General features: G+C 47.1%; 1 protein-coding gene across 1 annotated transcript in view; it reads right to left on the bottom strand.

Moving 5' to 3' along the window:
* Positions 1-649: 649 nt before the first annotated feature.
* The window catches only part of dner (delta/notch-like EGF repeat containing), a 331,812-nt gene continuing 310,855 nt past the window's right edge, over positions 650-21,606 (bottom strand). The window contains exons 9-13 of the mRNA XM_038816147.1: positions 15,918-16,040; positions 13,267-13,380; positions 7,298-7,429; positions 5,775-6,021; positions 650-795 (exon numbers count right to left, since the gene is read on the bottom strand). Of these exons, the coding sequence (XP_038672075.1) occupies positions 684-795; positions 5,775-6,021; positions 7,298-7,429; positions 13,267-13,380; positions 15,918-16,040 (728 nt within the window). The 3' untranslated portion in view covers positions 650-683. The remainder of the gene's footprint in view (positions 796-5,774; positions 6,022-7,297; positions 7,430-13,266; positions 13,381-15,917; positions 16,041-21,606) is intronic.

Here is a 21,606-nt window from a genome sequence, read left to right as displayed (position 1 = left end):
GTTAACCTCCGCCATGGCCGGCGCGGAGAAGAACCCCCCTGTGCATGTGCTGGGATGACGGCAGCACACGCTGGCTCTCCAGCGCATGCGCCAACCCATGCTGGCGAGGATTCCGCACCTTCTGGGTGGCCCGACGCCAGAGCGGTTCACGCCACTCCGCGGCGCTGGTACGGCCCACCCCGCCGAGTAGGGGAGAATCCCACCCGTGTTCTGAGTCTCTGTGCCACCCACTTTTCCAATAAAATGAGTTAAAGAAGTGAATTATCAAAACATAAATTCCTACAGGCTATGGTGCATTATTATTTCACACACAGGAAAACATAAATATACCAACACCCAGGTTTTATAGCTTAGAGCTCATATAATTGTTTCTGTAATAGATCACAACCTAATAAGATAAATATTTTTCATGGTCAATAGCAACATTGAAAATATATTTCATTAACATAGCGAGTAGTTTAGAAACACAAACATTTTTCAATTGAAATATACTGCATAAAATTGGTTCGTACGATTAACTACTGGAAAATGACAATTTAGCTCAGAAAGCAAATCTGTTAGATCTTCTTGCGGTACATTGTCTTCAAAGTACTTAGCGTGTGTGTTGGGTTGTGCATGTGTGTTTTGTATGTCTGTGTTTGTACTTCCCTTTTTTTGCACTGATAAAAGATAAGCTGTGTGCTTTACAAATCTTTTGTTTTAATGAGAGTAACCAGTGGTTTATCATCAGGGCTGTAATCTTCATAGGCCACTGGGGTTGCATCATACATTGCTGGCCTAGCCTTCTTGCCAAACCTAAAAAAAATAAAGAGGCCAGAGAGACAGTGTGAGGACACATACAGTAATAAAAACAAGAAGGTAGAGAAATCTTTGCGAGTTCAAAGATATATGAGACAAAACCATAGGGCCCTCATAGCACCCCACACTAAAAATTACTACAATTTACACATTTAATGTTGAGATTAATAGCACCAGGACAGACTAGAGCAGTAATTATAACAGTGGTGCAATCATTGATAATGTTGCATTTTGTGAGGAGGTAACAAAGAGGGTCGATGAGGGTAGCTCATTTGATGTAGATTATGTTTAGGTTTTGAAACCTGGGCCCGTATTTTACGGTCCCGCCGACAGCACAAGCCTGCTGTGGGAAATCCCGTTGACAACAGTGGGATCAGAAGATCCTGCAGCCGGCACCTGGTGGGCCACCTTTGCCAGGAAATGTGTAGCGGGTTGCATAGCAAATCCTGCCCATGGGGTCCAGAAATGGAGGTAAAATAGTATTTTGGAACCCTGGAAATTCTGCAGAGAAGCCACAACTCAGATAGTCACAGAAACGTTCAAACCTGCCAAAAGCTGCTGAAAAATACAAGGAATAGCGAACCCAAACCAAAGGGAGTCAGCAAATAAATGACAAAACCCAGGATTCACCAGCCTCCCAGCCGCATGTTTCTTGTGGCGGGAGGTGGCACGCCATTCGCTGGTGGCGGTATTCTCTGCTCCCACCGCTGTCAATGGGAATTCCCATTGAAGCCACCCCATGCCTTCAGGATACCGACCAGAGGGAGTGAAGTGCCGGCGGGGCAAGAGAATTCCGCTGGCATGAACGGTCAGAGAATTCCCTCCGAAGGTGCGGATTCGCCGCCGCCCACTGCTGGTGGCAGGGTTCCCGATCTGGTGTGGAATCGAGTGGCGGGCAAAAAACGGGATTGGAGCACGATCACTTATCTGTCCCTTACACCTGCTGCTTTCTACATATCTGTCTGAGGCAGCAGGTGTAAGGGATAGGTAAGCAAAAAAAGCAGTGATTTTTCAGTGTTTCTGCCTGGACTGCTCTTTAGTGACCAGGCAGGGGTGACTGATAGGATGGGCTGCCTCTGATATGGGGGGTCTCTGATATGGGGGGGGGCTGCTCTGATATGGGGGGTCTCTAATATGGGAGGAGGGGTGCTCTGATATGGGGGGTCTCTGATATGGGAGGGGGGCTCTGATATGAGGGGTCTCTGATATGGGGGTCTCTGATATGGGGGGTTTCTGATGGGGGGCTCTATGATATGAGGGGTCTCTGATATGGGGGTCTTTGATATGGGGGTCTCAGAAATGGGGGTCTCTGATATGGTGATCTCTGATATGGGGGGATCTCTGATATGGGGGGATCTCTGATATGGGGGATCTCTGAAATGGGGGGTCTGATATGGGGGTCTCTGATATGTGGGGGTCTCTGAAATGGGGGTCTCTGATGTGGGAGTCTCAGATATGGGGGGTCTCTGATATGGGGAGTCTGATATGGGGTGTCACTGATATGGGAGGTCTCTGATACGGGGGGGGTCTCTGATATGGGGTCTCTGATATGGGGTCGCTGATACAGGGGGCTCTGATGCGGGGTCTCTGATATGAGGGGTTATGGGGGTCTATGTTGGGGGTCTCTAGGGGATCTGATTCTGGTTTCTGATGAAGACCTGATGTGGGGAGATCTATGATGGGGGTCTGATATGGGGGGTCTGATATGGGTGGTCTCTGATCTGGGAGGTCTCTGATATGGGGGTCTCTGATATGGGGTCTCTGATATGGGGGTCTCTGATATGGGGGTCTTTGATATCGGGGGTCTTTGATATCGGGGGTCTCTGAAATGGGGGTCTCTGAAATGGGGTGTCTCTAAAATTGGGTCTCTGATGTGGGAGTCTCAGATATGGGTGGTCTCTGATATTGGGAGTATGATATGGGGTGCTCTCTGATATGGGGTGTCTCTGATATGGGAGGTCTCTGATACGGGGGTCTCTGATGTGGGGTCTCTGATATGGGGTCTCTGATGTGGGGTCTCTGATATCAGGGGTTATTGGGGTCTATGATGGGGGTCTCTAGGGGATCTGGGGCGGTATTCTCCCCTACCCAGTGGGGCGGGGGGTCCTGGCGTAGCGGAGTGGCGCCAACCACTCCGGCGTCGGGCCTTCCCAAAGGTGCGGAATTCTCCATACCTTTAGGGGCTAGGCCCGCTCCGGATTGGCTGCCGCTCCGCCAACTGGCGCCAACGGCCTTTGGCGCCACGCCGACCGGCGTCAGGGCTGGCCGAAAGGCCTTCGGCGGTCGGCGTGAGTCCGCGCATACGCCGGAGCGACAGCTGCCGCTGATGTCACCACCGACGCATGCGTGGTGGAGGGAGTCTCTTCCGCCTCCGCCATGGCGGCGGCTGAAGAAAAAGAGTGCCCCCACAGCACAGTCCCGCCCGCCGATCGGTGGGCCCCGATCGCGGGCCAGGCCACGGTGGAGGCAACCCCTGGGGCCCGCTCGCGCCGCCTGTTCCTGCCGGCACAGTGGTTTAAACCACGTCAGCGGGAGAGGCCTGACAGCGGCGGGACTTTGGCCCATTGCGAGCCGGAGAATCGCCGCCGGGGGCCCGCTGACCGGCGGGGCGCGATTCCCGCCCCAGCCGATTCCCGGGTGGCGGAGAATTCCGGCCGCGGCAAGGGCGACATTTACGAAGGCCCCGGGCGATTCCCGGACCCTGTGCGGGGTCGGAGAATTCCACCCCTGATTCTGGTTTCTGATGAGGATCTGATATGGGGAGATCTATGATGGGAGGTCTGATATGGGGAGTTTAATGGGTGGTCTGATGGTGGTCTATGATGGAGGGGTTGAATGGGGTCTCTGATGGGGATTATCGGTGGTGTGATGGGGGGGTTCTGCTGGGGGTCACTAGGGGCCACTAATGGGGTCACTGATGGGGGGCATCTGATGGGGGAGTCTGATAGGAATTCTGATGCCGGTCTCTGATGGGGGGTTCTGATGGGGGGGTCTGATGGTGATCTCTGCAGGGGTGGGGGGGGGGGGGGGGGGGGGGGACAAGGATGGGGGTTTCTGGGGGGGGGGCGGGTCTAATGTGCAAGTCTGGTTTGGGGGTCTGATAGGGGGTCTGGGGTGGGGTGGGCAAGATTTGCAGAGTGGGGGGAGGGGAGCCATGAATGAACTTTGGAGACACATATGTTGAATACCTACCTCCTTGGCACACCATGGGGTTCAGCTTGTCAGTGCCACACTGGCAAATGCTTGCATCAATCCATGCCCGGGTGAATGCCAGCCGAGAGGGCCAGAGAATCACAGAGGCATGGGCCGGGATTCTCTGATCCCGCGCCGGGTCTAGGAATCGCCAAGGGGGGGGGCAATCCTGGTGGGGGGAACGGGGGGATCCGACTCTGGTGGGGGCCTCCATGTTGGCCAGGCCCTCAATCGGGGCCTACTGATCGGCGGGTGGGCTAATTCCAGAGGGGGTGGGGCTATGTTCCTCCGCGCCGGGCCCCTTTAGAGCTGCACCATATTCCCCGGGGGCCGGCGTGGAGATGAGAACCCACGCGCATGCGCGGACCTGCGCCGGCCGTGGCCCACATGCTCTGACCCATGCTGGCCATGACGTGTCGGCTTTCGAGCGCCGGAGCAGCGGACACCGCTCCGGCACCGCACTAGCCCCCTAGGAATGGGTGAATTCCTGGGCCTGGAGGCCCATTGACACTGGAGTCGCTGGCGCCGCTTTTGACACCGGCGTCAGAACTTGTCCGCGGGATCGGAGAATCCTGGCCATGGAGTTTCCGACCGCACGGTTGACATGTGGTCTGATCGGTCGGGAACTTGGCGTGTCGGCTGCGGACGGTGTCCAGCAGCGCAACACTCAGCCGGGATCCGTGCCACTGGCCGGGTGGGCTTCCACGAGGGCTGGGGAGACTGGTGGGGGGTGGCCAGGGGATGGGCTGTGGGGTCGCGGATTGCAGATCGGATCCGCGCACGGCCAGCGCCATGTTGTACAGCGCAACCCCTGCAGGTCATCGCCATGCCATGCGCAGCCACAGACCCGGCCATTCTCCGGCCATTATTGGCACAGGAGCCGGGGGTTTCACCTGATGCTGCTACTAGCCCCTCACTGGTCTCGGAATGGGTGAGGCTGTGGCGCCGATTTTGGCATTGTAAACGCTCGCGCAGTCTTTGTTTCAGCCGGCACTTAGCCACTGAAATGGAGAATCCAGCCCAGGGAATGGGAATGCACAATTAATTCTAGGTTACTGAGAAGTACAAGAGCTGGAAAGTGGGATTAGGCCGGATATCATTTTTTCTTCTGAGCACAGACATGATGGGCCAAGTGTTTTTATGTTTCTTTGCACTGGGAGATATTTTTATGTTACAATGTCATGAGAATGTCGCTTTAAGAAATGTTTGGCTGTTCATGTTACTGCAGTGATGTCAGAGTGTGGGTGGAGCTGAGCTCTGGCTCTGTCTTTTAGTTTCACTTTGAGAAAAGCTTGGGTGTGTCTGTGTCTTTTTGGTTTTTGTTTTTCAGTGTGTTGCAGCTGAAGTCAGGCAAAGCAGCTGTACTGTTGAGCTCTCTGCCATGAAAGACTATCTCTGGATCATTTGGTGAATTCAGAATTATAAATATTCTCAGTAGTGAATGTAAACCCTGGTGTGCTTCTGTTTAAAGGTTTGTTTAGTCTTCTGGGTGTTAACAGGACAGCTTACAGATTACTTAGTGTTGTATTCTTTGGGGGGTGTATTTGATTTACTGGTTGCTAAGATGTTCACTGTTTTAGAAAGGTTAACTTGAGTTCATAGAATAAACATTGTTTTGCTGTTTTAAAAAATACTTGTCCATTTCTGAAGTATCACACTTGGAGAGGTGGGCCCTGTGCTCCCCATACCACAATCTATTAAAAGTTGTGTGTCAGGTGAACTTTGGGGTTCTCTAAACCCTGACCCATAACACCAAGGTGATGAATAATCTTGTACACCCATACCTGGCATGTCGGATCGAAGCTATCGCACTGCTGAATTCACTGTCAATGCTCCGGCAGTTGTAGAATTCTTCGTAAGATGGTCTGGAGGAGCCCTGGTACTCAATGCGGCTAATGCGACAGATCCCCACAATCAAAATGATCAGCATCAGAACAAAGGCCACACAGAGGGCTCCAATGATAATGTAGAGAGAGTGACGGGGCATGTTATTCAGACTCTCAGCCATCCGATCAGACTTCCATTCCAGGTCTACACAAAACAGATGGAGATATTCAAGGTAAAGCTACAGCCCTCTAGTCTTTCACAGAATCACAGAAGTGTGATGGCGCAGAAACAGACCATCTGGCCCATCGTGTCCGCAACGTCTCTCCAAATGAGCATTATGGCGTAGTGCCATTCTGCGCCATTCCCCTGCCTTTTCCTCGTATCCCTGCATATTGTCTCTGTTCAAATAATCACATAATGCCCTTGAATGCCACTATACTTCCAGACTGTGCGTTCCAGACCAAAACCACTCGTGGTGAAAACATTTTTTCTCACATCACATTTGAATCCTTTGCAAATCACTTTAAATCTGTGCCCTCTCATTCTTGATTCTTTTACGAGCGGGAACAGTTTCTCCCTGTGTACTCTGTCCAGCCCCCTCATGATTCTGAGCATCTCTATCAAATTTCCTCTCAGCCTTCTTCTCTTGAAGGAGAACAGTCCCAACCCCTCTAATATATCCTCGTAACTGAAGTTCCTCATTCCTGGGTAATTGTTTTTGACATGATAAAAATTGCGTTATTGAATCATTTGGATTCAGTTGTGTAAATAACACAGCAAATTGAAATGCTGGTGCTAAGAAAATGGAACTATCATACTTTAGTGAGTTTTGAATTACGAGAAAATTACGAACTGTCCCAACACATTATTCCATTCTGGCTAAATAGCTTGGAGCTCAAATTAATGCAGCGGCAGTTTGGGATTTATTGGGGGGATCGCTGGAGAGCAAATTTCACAAAGCGAGGGAAAAAAGGTCAAAATGATAGATTTCAAAGAAATGAAAAAAAATGAAAATGAAGTGAAAATCGCTTATTGTCACGAGTAGGCTTCAATGAAGTTACTGTGAAAAGCCCCTAGTCGCCACATTCCGGCGCCTGTTCGGGGAGGCTGGTATGGGAATTGAACCGTGCTGCTGGCCTGCCTTGGTCTGCTTTAAAAGCCAGCATTTTAGCCCAGTGTGCTAAACCAGCCCCGTTTACTATACTATGCTATATTATTCAACACTTTCTGGAACTTGTGCATCTTTCTAGGAGAAAAAATGAAAGTGTTTAAACATGGGCAGCATACGTTCCTTGCTGCTGTATTGAGCTCAGGGCGACACTTGTAATGCTAATAATCAGTGCCCTTCTCCATTAAATACTTGGTATCAAACACTTTCAAAGACTTTTGGAATGAATATGTCCTCCGGTAAAAGAGAGGTCCACCCGTGTAATTCCTGATAAAGGCTAATCGTCAGATTCAAGAAGACTGAAGTGCTTACGGACATCGCAGTTAATTCCAACCCAGCCATGTGGGCAGTGGCAGGTGTAGCCATTTTCCTGATTCATGCACGTCCCTCCATGATGGCAAGGATTACTGTCGCACTCATTTATATCAGCCTCACATACTTCACCTGCACAAACAGAAGAATGACAGGAGCCGTGATTAAATGTGGAAGTACATTTTGGGAAGTAAAATGTCCCCTTCTCTATCCAATGACAGATATTATGGTTAATAACACAGATTGTAGGTGTGGTGATATTTTACGCAGAGTTTTGATTGGCTGCAAAGAAAGACATCTGCCTAGCATTCTTTGCTGAATTAATCACCGTGGTGACACAGAATAGGGTCAATTTTGAACCTGTATCCGTTGGGTCGTTACCAGGTGGGAGAAGATTGTCTGTCCATTGTAGAAGCTGCAATATTTTAGTTAGAACCATAGAATGCCTACACTGCAGAAGGAGGCCATTTGACCCATCAAGTCTGCACTAACCCTCTGAAAGAACGCCCTACCTAAGCCCACTGCTTTGCAGCCCCACCTAACCGTTGGACACTGAGGGACAATTTAACATGGCCAATCCACCTAACCTGCACATTTTGGACTGTGGAAGGAAACCGAAGCACCTGTCGGAAAGCCACACTGACATGGGGAGAATGTGCAGACTCCACACAGTCACCCAAGGTCAGAATTGAATCTGGGCCCCTGGCAACAAGAGTTAATCCTTCATCAGAGGACTGTGTTCTTTGTAAGTCCAACTCCTGTTTCTCCCAAGTCTGTGATTTTTTATTTGTTGAAAACTATCATTGGATAAACAGTTACAGGCAGGAGTAGACGACCTTGTGCACTGAACTCTCAACGCTTTCAGGAATCAACGATTAGGTGCTGAGTGTGGCAGCGGTGCTAACCACCGTGTCACCATGCTGCCCAATTGCATTGATTTCAATTCTTGCTCTGCTCCAGTGATTTTTCTGCCCGCGCGGAAGCAAAATAGTCAATCAGAAATAAAATTACTGAAAATTTCCGTCACAACAACTGGAACTGAAATGCTTTGCCTGAATAAATGATTAGAAACACGATGAATGTTGAATCTGAACTATAGAATCATCGAAAAGCTACGGTGCAGAAAGGGGCCATTCAGCCCATCGTGTCTGTGCTGACTAAAATAAGAGAAAAAAAGAAACTAATCGTTCATTTTAATCCCGCTTTCCAGCACCTGGTCCATAGCCTTGCAAGTTACAGCTGTTCAGATGCAGATCCAGGTACCCTTTAAAATAAGTTGAGCATTTCAGCCTTAACCACCAACTTCGGCAGTGAATTCCTGATGGCTACTGCTCGCTGGATGGAACTCTTTTCCTCATGTTCCCTCAAATCCTTCTACCAATCATCTTAAATCTATGCCTCCTGGAAAATTACCGTTCAGCTCAGGTGTAAAAAGTAATTCCTGTCTCCCCCATCTAGGCCCCTCATAATTTTGTACACCTTAACTAGGTCACCCCTTAATCTCCTCTGTTCTAAGGAAAAGAACCCTATCCTATCCATTCTCTTCTCTCCTCATAACTGCAACTTTCAAGCCCTGGCAACATTCTTGTAAATCTCCTCTGCACTCTCTCCAGAGCAATTATCTCCTTCTGCAACATGGTGACAGAACTGTGCACAAAATTCCAGCTGGAGCCTAACCAGCGTTTTATACAGTCCCATTATTACATCCCTGCTAAGCTTAGAACTGGGACACAATGGAAATTGTGCAGGATGTTGATCGGCCTCTGAATGAGAAAGGTAGAGTAAGATTTCAGGCGCCAGCCTGCCCTGAAAACCTGTGCAATCTCATTTCGGCCCTTGTCTGGGCATGCAATGGGACTTCCTGATGAGCCCATCTTCATAACTATATGTTCTTTTACTGGAAGGACTGAATACTTTAGAATACGGCACAGCTATGAAAGTTGTATAAGCATTCACAGAAAAATGAGTGACATCTTGTTGCAGGAAAAAATGGTTGTAAAACTCCCTTTCACCAACTGCGTCTTTTTAAACACTTCCAAGATACAAGATGTTCAGTACATTTGAAAAGGGCACAGGAGGAGTCTAACCGCACAAAATTTGATAATAACAGTACTGCCATTGCATTAACACAACAAAATAAAACAAGCATTTCTGTGACTAGAAATTAAACACTGCACCCACATGCATGTCTTTTCAAGAAATTACTAATTAACGGATTAATTGCATTCATTCGCTACCTGATGCCCGGATCAAAACCTAAGGTGACCTGAGGGCTACCCTGTATTTTAACAAGACATTTATTGCATTTACACTAGGCTGGATTTTACAGACCTCACTGGACATGTTTTCAGCAGGGGGCTGGGAGGGAGGGCGGGGGGGACAGACAAACTTATAAAATATAGTGGGTGGCTAGCCCACCCACCTTCCTGCCCACCCACCTTCCTGCCCACCCCTGAGCTGATTGCCATAAAAACAGTGAGTGGATGCCAAAATCGGTCGCCCACCAGATTTAAATAATAAATCATTAAAAGTCAATTAGGCTTGTTAGTCAGCCTCCTGACCTGTATAATATACCACCCATGCCATAAAGCAGTAGGTGGGCAGGATTGTTTTGTGGCCTAGATGTAAAGTGGCAGGAATCAAGAAGGGGGCACCTCATTAAGGAGGTTCCCTATCTATATTAGGGGCACTCTCCCCAAGATGTCATCCCGACTTCCTCCCTCGCCACTGCCCCCAAAAACCTTGGCTTCCTGGCCTCCAAATGAATGGCAAATGAACGGCCAGATTTGTGGCTGTGGATCTGTTTACAACACAATATTTTTTAAACCAGCATGAAATACAGTGTGCTTTTTCCTTCCAATTTAAAAATAGTATCAAATCAAAAGGAAAAGCATACAATACTGCAAAGATTCATGGTCAGTCAGAAAATTAGACAGATTTTAGAAATCAGCAAAGAATTACTAAAAAACAGAGAGGGAGAAATTAGAGTATGAGCGAAATCTGGAAATATAAAACTAGTTGGAGCTGCTTCAAGTTTTTTTAAAAGAAAAAGAGTAGCTGGAGTCAGGATTGGTCCCTTTGAGGACGGGAATTAATAACGGGAAACAAGAAAATGGCTAAGTGTTGATTGAATATTTTGCATCTGACTTCAATATAGAAGATATAAAAGGACACAAAAGAGTGTTTAAAAATAGGTAAAAGTAGGTAGCCCGACATCGCTTGTAGGGAAAATGTTAGTATCCATTATGAAGGAGGTATGAGTAGGACGTTTAGAAAAAAATAATAGAGAGGTAGAGTCAACACAGTTTTTTGAAAAGGAAATCATGCTGGTGCATGAGTCGCAAAAAGTTTGTTTACAGGTGCAACAGGTGATTAAGAAGGCAAATGGAGTTTTGTCCTTCACTGCTAGAGGGATGGAGTTTAAGACTAGGGAGGTTATGCTGAAATTGTATAAGGTGTTAGTGAGGCCACACCTGGAGTATTGTGTTCAGTTTTGGTCTCCTTACCAGAGAAAGGACGTACTGGCACTGGAGGGTGTGCAGAGGAGATTCACGAGGTTAATCCCAGAGTTGAGGGGGTTGGAGTATGAGGAGAGGTTGAGTAGACTGAAACTCTACTTGTCGGAATTTAGAAGGATGCGGGAGTACCTTATAGAAACATATAAAATTATGAAGGGAATAGATAGGATCGATGTGGGCAGGTTGTTTCCACTGGCGGGTGAAAGCAGAACTAGGGGACATAGCCTCAAAATAAGGGGAAGTAGATTTAGGACTGAGCTCAGGGTTGTGAATCTATGGAATTCCTTGCCCAGTGAAGCAGTTGAGGCTCCTTCATTAATGTTTTTAAGATAAAGATAGATAGTTTTTTGAAGAATAAAGGGATTAAGAGTTATGGTGTTCGGGCTGGAAAGTGGAGCTGAGTACACAAAAGATCAGCCATGATCTCATTGAATGGCAGAGCAGGCTTGAGGGGCCAGATAAGCTCCTAGTGCTTATGTTCTTATGTTCTTATGCTTGATTGATTTGTTAGAATTCTGGAGTAAGTAACAAGCAACATGGATAAAGGGGGACCTGTAGATGTGGTGGACTTGGATTTCCAAAAGGCATTTGACAAGGTGTGACATCAAAGGTTACTTCACAAAATAAAAGTTCAAGGTGTTGGGGGCAACATATTAGAACACAAGAACTATGAGCAGGAGTTGGCAATTCAGCTCCTGAAGCCCACTCTGCCATTCAATACGATTGTGACTGATCTCCTCTCGGCCTCAACTCCACTTTCCTGCCCGCTCTCCATTTTTCTGATCAAAATGGATAACCTCGCACTTATCCATGATAAACTCCATCTGCCAAATGTTGGCCCACTCACCTAACCTATTTAACCTATCTAAATTTCATATTTTCTCATTGCAACTTACAATGCTACCTATATTAGCATGGATTGGTTAGCTAACAGGATGCAGTTAGTAGAGATAAATGGACCATTTTCAAGTTGGCAAGCTGTTACTAGTGGAGTGTCACAGGGTTCAGAGGCCAGGGCCTCAAGTATTTACAATTCCTATCAATGAGCTGGATGAAGGGGCTGGATATATGCCAGCTAAATTTGCAGATATTTGTAACATTTACCAGGAAGCGGCATGTGTCCATTCCTGGAACGAGAACATCTGTGACCTGTGTTTAAACCCCTTAGATTCATTAGCTGCAAACCATTCATTCCTTTCTAATAGTGGACTGTGATTGATAGCTTCCACAAAACAACCACAGGCTTCATTCATTCATCTCCCTTCACGGGTGAGTGACTCTACATGCTGAAACTCCAATGTTTACAAATATCAACCACATCAAAGAGAGGTTAATACATTCCAACCACTCAAGCGTATGATTGCAAGCTTCCAGGCAGAGATCTCTCTCATGGAGGGTCTCTAGTAGGGGTCTCTTCAATTACGGTGTCTCTGGTGGGAGTCTCTTTAATTAGGGGATTTCTAGTGGGGATGGGATGGGCAGGTCTTGCATTGTGGGGGGAGGGGGTGGAGGGTGGCCCTCTAATGGACTTTGGGGGCAACTCCCTTAAAGTGGCCCACCCTTGGCCCACCAAGAGGTCCACCATGTCAGAGCCATGCTTGTCAAGATCTGCAACAATTCTCGCCCACGTGATTTCTGGACCAGAGAATCATGAGGACCTGGAGAATATGGTGCCTGGCCCTTTAATAGGATGAAAATGGGTTTGGGGTGTCAACCTCAATCCGATGCCAGTGGGGGACCAGAGCATCGGACGGCGCTGATCCCGTTTCCTGCCAGTCACTGGATACTCTGCTGCCCACCTCCAGTAGCAGTTCCCAATGCAGCGGAGAATCCAGCCCATCATATGGTCTTGAAACATGAACTCTGCTTTCTCCCCCTGTGGATGCTGCCAGACCTGCTGAGTTTTCCCAGTTCTTCTTTCTGCTCACAAGTTTATTATCTGTTGCATTTCTTAGGACAAATAACCATTTTGTTTCAATCCTCTTCCAACTGTTTCTCTTTTTCTTCTGCTCACTTCCTCATTCCTTCTGACTCTCTCTCACCTCTGCTTTGTTTGGTTTCCTCTTTCTCTGTCATCTCTTAACTAGCCATTTGACTAAGACTGCTTTCCTAAACCCTTCGCTCCTTCTATAAGACATTCCTTCCTTCCCTCTCCTTCCTCTTCTATATGTCTCCCACTCCATGTGCTTCGCAGGGCCGAGTAAAAGGTGTTTACTTCTACCTCATGCATACTGTGCATCCACGTCATTTGAATCTGAGACTTGTACAATATCCAGCATCGCAGCATATGTTATCTTCTATTCAGCATGTGACACACCATTGAGAGCAGCTGCTTTGCAAAGTTTAAGGCCGGTTTATGCTGAGAAGGCTAGGAATGTTCTTCGCAAAACAGGCAGGAGCCTGAGTCCGAAGGCCTTAGAAACAGTTCCTTTGCAGTTCTGTGCTACTTGCCTGTAAATCCAGGTACACAAATACAGGTGGTATTAAGCTCCTGGCTGGTGCAGGTGCCTCCATTCTGACAGCTGATCGTGGCACAGGGATCCTTGTACTGGTCGCAGTGTTTGCCTGAAAATAAATGGGGCAAGGTTATGTTATGTGCCGCCTTTAATATCGTCAAATGCCTGCGACCCTGGCATGACCAATGGAGTCCTGAAACACTGGCCCATGTTGGAAGTTACTGCCTTGCTTTGTCTCCTTATTTTCACAGGCTGTGTAAGGGATGAAGTGAAATTCTACCCCCGCTCCCCGGAATGCTATCTGGGGAATCCTGGAATCAGCAGGGATCTACTTGAGATCAGTTTGTTCCTGTCTTTATCTGATGGGTACTTCTGGTTTGATATAATAATAACTCTGGTGGGAAACTAATTGAACCCACTGGGACAGCCAAGCTTTATAAACTTCTAATGTGTCTTCTTCGGTTTTGAAATTGTTTTGAAGCACAACTTAGGAAGAATTTCTTCACTGTACCTCAGTACACGTGACAATAAATCAAATCCAATCTAATCCAATCTTCTTGCAGAGGGAGATACGTTATTAGAAAAATCATCCAGCAGAGATTAATAGAGGGTAAAATGTTTGAAATTGAGGTTGAGAGAATCCCGTTACCAGGGATAGAGCTCAGGTGAGACAATGCTGTTTTCTTATTCTTAACTTCTATTTTCGTCGGGCAGCACGGTGGCACAGTGGATTAGCCCTGTTGCCTCACGGCGCCGAGGTGCCAGGTTCGATCCCGGGTCTGGGTCACTGTCTGTGTGGAGTTTGCACATTCTCCCCATGTTTGCCTGGGTTTCGCCCCCACAACCCAAAAGATGTGCAGAGTAGGTGAATTGGCCATGCTAAATTGGCCCTCAATTGAAAAAAAATGAATTGGGTGCTCTAAATTTATTTTTAAAAACCTTTTATTTTCATCTTTAAAAAACCGTGTTTTAATATTTTGGCTGTATCTCCCTATCCACTCTGAGCTTGAATGTTGTCAGGCAATGTGTAGGTGAACAATGAGCCTCTGCTCTTACTAATCTTCACTTCCAATTTATTGCACCATTCCCTCCTAGCCTAACTGAGACAGTCTGTGGTTAGTCAGGCAGAATTACTCCTACCTGCCCTATGGTGCTGAAGAATGCAGTACCAGTCCAATGGCAATCATCATTTAACTGCTGCCATTTTGATGCATACATGTTGACAGGGAATGAATGTGTGTTGTACTTCAATAATTACGGGGTAATCAGCATGGTGAGTCATTGCCCAGAATTCTCCGGCCTTTTGGGATTCACTTTTTCTGTTGGCAGCGCAGCCCTGTCACGTGTTTCTGGGGAGGTGCATGCGGTGGCTTCAATGGGAAATCCCATTGACAAGCGGCAGGAGAATCCCGTCCATTGTGTGCAGAGAACAAGAACAATCAGCATCGCCAGTGGAATGCTCTGAATTGATGACGATGATTCTGTACTGAGGGGTGGTAGAGCACAGGGTTGGCATGGAAAGGGTAGCAACTGTGTCAGGCATGCGGGCTGGCTCTTGGAAAGAGCTTGGTTGAGGCCTATGCACAAGCTTCAGAAAGTAATAACGTGATTGTGATAAAGCAAGTTAAGAGTCTCCAATATCAGAAAACAAACTATCTGCTACAATGAGTGGTTTTTCATGACAAAGAGTGGAATGATGAGTTCAAACTGCAACTTAAATCCAGTTGTTTAATTAACTCTAAATATGCACCCTCTCCCACTCCCCTCATTGAGTTTATCCACTGTTTAGCTGAATCATTCGGCACAGCAAAATTCCAAATTTGACCCCTGGTCCCGATTGAGTTAATCGACCTCTGATTGGAACACTACAAATGGCCTCAGAAAGAGCAGGAGGCAACTGGCCAAGATTCCAGGCCCTGACCCTATCTGTCGGCCTAGACTCTTTCATTTGGGCATCATTTTCTCTTTCTTTTTTTGCTCCAGTTTGCAATGTATTTTCTGACTTGTTTGGGTTCTCCCTTTTTCGCTTTATGTCATCATTTGAAAGCTGGGGATTTGGGGGCGGGACGATGATCAAATGAGTTTTCACAAATGCTGTTCTACAATTCACTGCTGATAAGTAAGAGTTTTTAATTTGTTAATAGCTCCCCTTCCCCTTGGGGACGTGCTTCGCCTCGTCATGATAGAACCTTGTGACCAGGAAAATTCTGTCATGAGGACAAATAGGAGTGGATTCCTACCGCCCATGTGAAACAGAAACAAATCAGATCCTAACTTAAAACAATCAGCATCAGAAAAACAATAGAAAATGAAATGAAATGAAAATCGCTTATTGTCACAAGTTGGCTTCAAACAAAGTTACTGTGAAAAGCCCCTAGTCACCACATTCCGGCGCTGTTCAGGGAGGCTGGTATGGGAATTGAACCGTGCTGCTGGCCTGCCTTGGTCTGCTTTAAAAGCCAGCTATTTGGCCCTGTGCTAAACCAGCCCGATCCGGTGGTGGTTCTACTCTGTTTGAAAAGGCACATGCATTTTGAAAGTTTACCCAATAGCTAGTCAAAGAGTTAAAGGTGTGTTCCCCTACAGCACCAAAGAAATGTATTCAATGTCCCTACATATATGCCTCAAAGACATTCCATGACCTACCTTTATAGTCATCAGGGCACTGGCATTCATACCCATTTACCAAGTCTTTGCAGGTGCCTGAATTCTGACAAGGTATTGAAAGGCACTCGTTGTATTCTTCCTCACAATACAGACCATGGTAACCTGTGGAGAACAATGTGTTCACACTTCAATTGCAACATGCACTCCCAGCAAAGACAGCTTCAGACCGCAGCTGAAGGTGAGCCTGAGGGCAAAAGACACTCACTGATCTACATTAATAATGTATGAACCAATTAAATATAAATATGACCTGAAGTATAACCGTGGGCAGCTTTGTATTGCGGGCTTGCACCCCATAGGAACAGGATTAAGATTCTCCAACCATCCAAGATAATGATTGGATTCTTTACACACCGAGGATGTACAACACTGAAACAGGCCATTCATCGATCCAAACAGTTCATGCCAGCAATAATGCTCCACTTGAGCCTCCCCGCCTCCGCCTGCCTCCCCCCCCCCCCCCCCCCCCCCCATTATTAGCCATAATCAAATGGTGGAACAAACTCGATGGGCCGAATGGTCTAATTCTGCTCCTCTAACTTCTGGTCTATCTAACTCCATTAACATAACCCTCTATTCCTTTCTCCCTCATGTGCTTATCTAAGTCTCTCTTAAATACATCTACACTATTTGCATCCACCAGTTCTTGTGAAAGCAAGTTCCACACTCTAACTACTCTCTGGGTAAAGATGTTTCTTCTCAATTTCCTGTCGAATTTCTTGATGATAATCTTACACTGATGGCCTCTCATTTTGCTCTTCCTCAAGAGTGACAAATAGTTACCTAACCAAGGAGAGCAACTTCAGTCACTCTTACAGGTTGTGCAAGAGCACCCATTCCATGAATACACATATCTGTCATTCCCTTAGAAACTATTCTCCAGTATAGCCAGGAAGTGTATGGCTGGAATTCTGCGGCCATTGGGATTTTTTTTCCCGCTGGCAGAGAGCGCCGACCTGTGGGTTTCCCGGCAGCGTGCGATGGCTTCAATGGGAAATCACATAGACAAGTGGCAGGTAGAGAGATCCCGCCAACAGCAAATGGCGCGCTGCCGATAAACACGCGGGTGGGGGACCGGAGAATCCGTCTATATTTCATTCATTATTTTAGACTAAGGGCAGGATTCTCCAGCCTAACCCACTTGGCAACCAGAAATTCCCGCCCGAGGTCAATGGACCTTTGCATGGTCCTCGCCCCACCCGTGGCGATCTTGCAACGGGCGGGGCAGAAGAATCCACCCCTAAGTGTCATTGTTAGTAAGTTTTTCAAAGCAACAAAACATTCCCATTGATGTTTGATAAATTTACTCAAACAGAATGTTAGAACTGGAATAGAAGGCATTGAAAAGCTGGAATTCTCCAGCCATTGGGATTCCCTATTCCCGGCGGCAGGGCACCCCCGCCCATGGAGAATTCCGCCACCATCAAACGGTGCATTGCTGAGAAACATGCAGCTGGAGGAATGCAGCTCAAGGGGTTCAAAATGCAGTGGAAAACTAAAGGGACACGGTTGGCTGAATGGCTCCATGTCTGGGATTTGTTCTGCTCTTATGTACATTCTTCAGAGAGAAAGAGACCTGCTTCAAAATACTGTCTCAGTCTGACCCTGCATCACTGTGATAGTGGGCAGGTTTTTATCGATAACTTTATACACTGAGGAACATCTGCCTCTTGGAAAGCTTCATCTCTATTTGTAAATTAATGCTCCAGCTGGACTAGAATATTGTTGTATTTGCTCTCAGGATGCACTATGCTGGTAAGGCTGCTTTTATTGCTGCGCATATTGTCCAACTCTAGTTGTTCCCTCTTCAAAGTGCTTCTACCTTGAAGAAAGTGTTTTCCTGCAAAATGTACAGCACGCCCAATCGCAACATTAACACATCCCTGTGTCCATTATTTCCATTATGTGGAGATGCCGGCGTTGGACTGGGGTGAGCACAGTAAGAAGTCTTATAACACCAGATTAACGTCTAACAGGTTTGTTTCGAATCACTAGCTTTCGGAGCACTGCTCCTTCTTGCTGATTCACCTGAGGAAGGAGCAGTGCTCCGAAAGCTAGTGATTCTAAATAAACCTGGTGTTGTAAGACTTCTTACATTATTTCCATAGCAGCACTTATACAAACAAGAGGAAATCCACCGCTGGACAATAATCCAACTTTAAGAGAATTTATGAAAATGAACAGATTTTTATCTTGGGTTATAACAGGAACTTTTCTCACAATGGATTACAATATATGGAAAATGCCCTTTACGGCAGCTTCTACTCTGCGAATTTTGGTGGTGAGCTTTTGAAGCTCTAGAAGAAAAAATTATTAGTAGAGGAGGATTCAACTGATATAAACAATTACCAAACCACTTGTGTTTTAGTCTGGCTATTTTTTTAGATGTAAATACATTGGCCTGGATTCTCCGATTCTGAGGCTATGTCCCCCTGCCGGTGTGGGAACGGTGGCGATTTACGACAGAAAAATGTTGTAAAACGACCACCGATCCTCCATTTGGCTGTGGGCTAGCAGGCCGGCAGCTCGTGGACCCGGCCCGTGAAATAGTCCCCCACTTAGTCCGGCTCGCAGGCCCCGGGCCCCCTCCCCTCGCCACAGACAGTGCCCCAGCCCCTGATAAAGTCCCCCCTGCCTGCGGATCAGCCCTCCCCAGACTGTGGTGGCGCTGGACTGAGTCCGCAGCCCCCACGCCGAGTTCCCAACGGATGAGACCACACACGACCAACGCCGACAGGAACTCGGCCAGTCGGAGTCGGAGCATCGGGGGGGCGGGCCTCAGGCAATGTCCTGAGGCTGTCGCGCGGCGTACTCGGACAGTACGACGCTTTGGAGAGGGCGGAGCATCGCGAAAGTGGCGCTGTCCCCGATTTGGTCGGGAAATTTGATTCTCTGGCCGATCGCCGAACGCGATTTGGACATCGGCGACCGTAGAATCCAGCCCATTGTCTTCCTGGAAACTTTAACATGGAGTCCCTCAATTGTTGTAGTTATGTCTTTGAAATTCTCTGCTCCAGACCCTGCACTGATAAGCATCTGAAGTTGTAACAGAGAAACTGGAGCAAACTTGACGAGAGCTGAATGAGTCGAATGGGCTGTTACGAGGTGCAGGTGTAGCTGATGCACCATCCACAGCCACTAGTTCAGTCTCCTTCACTCCATTAGATTCTCAGCAGTTGAAATACAGCACTCTTTTCTCTATTGTTTCAATGCACTTTCTAATCAGTTCCACCTGAATGTTGCATAAATAATAAACAAAAGTTATATTGGAAATTTAACAAGAATGTTTGTTTTGAAGCAACTATGACAGCTGCGTGGTAGTCAGGTCACCATGGTCAATAGGTGGCAGTATTAAACAAATATTTTTTTTGGTGCAAGAAACAGAAAATTTAAAAACACTTCAGGCCACCATCAATGACAACAGAGAAGTTAACATCATGAATTTTCCCCATCCGTAAAGTTATCTCATTTGCTGAACTAGTGCCCAACACAAACCACTGGAAAAAGCAGAAATTATTGCCCCCAAATGCCCACAACACATGTCTGTGCTGATCTTTGTCGTGATTTTCATAACTTCTGACAGTTTTTATTAAGTCCAATACATTGTTCTCCCCCAGGACAGACTACAACCCTGACATTAGAGTAGCTTACATTTTAGTATTACTGATATGAATAGATTGGTTCTAAACAAATTCCGGTTTAATCCATCTACTAAAATAGTAGGCAAAGGATTGGCATGGTAACGTATTAGGTAAGGTAAAGTCAGACGATCATAGTTTGCTTTCCCCTTTGAGGGGGCGAGTTGATTGGTGGTGATTTAACCTGAGGATTGCCTCAGGCAAGGGGCAAGGTTGAGAAGGTGGGGCCTTTATGAATAACCTCAGATGGTACGGAATTTGAACCCGGCTGCTGGCCATGCGCTCCATCACACACCAGCTGTCTACCTAAGTGAGCTAAACCACTTTTGTGAGATACTATTCAGTATTAGGAACTTTCAGGCAGTTATTGGATAGGCACATGGAGCACACCAGAATGACAGGGGGTGGGATAGCTTGATCTTGGTTTCAGACAATACTCGGCACAACATCGAGGGCCGAAGGGCCTGTTCTGTGCTGTACTGTTCTATGTTCTATTTAGCACAACATAGGCTAGGATTTATAGGGTAGGATATATAAGGGTGAGCACAAAGATTAGAGGCATGGAAATTCATGTGGCCACTTTGGTTTGCCAGCACCATCCCACCTCCTGTGTAGCCAATGGAGCTCATTAAGTACTGTCAGTTTCCAGCTGACCACTTCAAAATTACTCAGGTGTGAAGGGAGGTGATAGGAAAGCATTTCATTCTGTTTGAAGTGGGCCAGACCTGTCAATCAAAGATGTATGTTTATAAACATTGTGGCTAGAGCACTTCAGAGTTACTCAACCGTGAACGAAGATGGAGCAAAGCTGACAGCTGTGTGTGTGGAAGCTGTCAGTCACAGCCAAGTGAGGGAAATGAATAAATGGCTTGCAGCTCAAGGATCTGAAGGGTTTAAACACAGCTGCCTGGTTTCTCTTGCCAGGAATAGGAACGTGATGCTTCCTGTTTCTGAGCCAACAGGTGTATTGCCCAGGTGAATGTTACAACTGTGCGTTTTTTCACTGCTTCTGTCTGTGCTGCTCTCTAGCTTCCAAAAGGGGGTCTCTTTTCTGGGGGGCTTCTTGACAGGGGTCTCTTTTCTGGGGGTCTTCCGGGGGTGTGGGCTGAGTTGTGATGCGGTAGAAATGGCAACCCACGGAACCTCGCTATCAGACTGCTTGCTCAAAATGGCGGCCCGTTGGTTGGAATCCCTCACTATTGGCAGCACAGTGGCACAGTTATTAGCACTGCTGCCTCACAGCTTCAGGATCCCGGGTTCATTTCCGGCCTCGGGTGACTGTGTGGAATTTGCACTTTCTCCCCGTGTCTGTGTAGGTTTCCTCCGAGTGCTCCAGTTTCCTCCCACAGTCCAAAGATCTGCAGGTTAGGTGGATTGGCCACACTAAATTGCCCCTTAGTGAACAAAATGTTAGGTGGGGTTACTGGGTTACGGGGATAGGGTGGAGGCGTTGGCTTATGTGAGGTGCTCTTTCCAAGGGCTGGTGCAGACTTGATGGGCCGAATGGCCTCCTTCTGCACTGTAATCGATGATTTGATGAATCCTTGCCACGCATAAATTTATGATGTGGAGATGCCGACGTTGGACTGGGGTGAGCACAGTAAGAAGTCTTACAACACCGGGTTAAAGTCCAACATGTTTGTTTCAAACACTAGCTTTCGGAGCACTGCTCCTTCCTCAGGGGAATGGAGAGGTATGCTCCAGAAACATATATATATGTATATATAGACAAATTCAAAGATGCCAGACAATGCTTAGAATGCGAGCATTTGCAGGTAATTAAGTCTTTACAGATCCAGAGATAGGCGTAACCCCAGGTTAAAGAGGTGTGAATTGCCTCAAGCCAGGACAGTTGGTAGGATTTTGCAAGCCCAGGCCAGATGGTGGGGGGGTGAATGTAATGCGACATGAATCCCAGGTCCCGGTTGAGGCCGTACTCATGTGTGCGGAACTTGGCTATAAGTTTCTGCTTGGCGATTCTGCATTGTCGCGTGTCCTGAAGGCCGCCTTGGAGAACGCTTACCCGGAGA

This window comes from Scyliorhinus canicula, chromosome 13 (assembly GCF_902713615.1).
Source record: "Scyliorhinus canicula chromosome 13, sScyCan1.1, whole genome shotgun sequence".
NCBI lineage: Eukaryota > Metazoa > Chordata > Chondrichthyes > Carcharhiniformes > Scyliorhinidae > Scyliorhinus > Scyliorhinus canicula.
The sequence above is the reverse complement of the archived record's forward strand: the minus strand, read 5'-3'. Positions and strand labels throughout refer to the sequence as shown.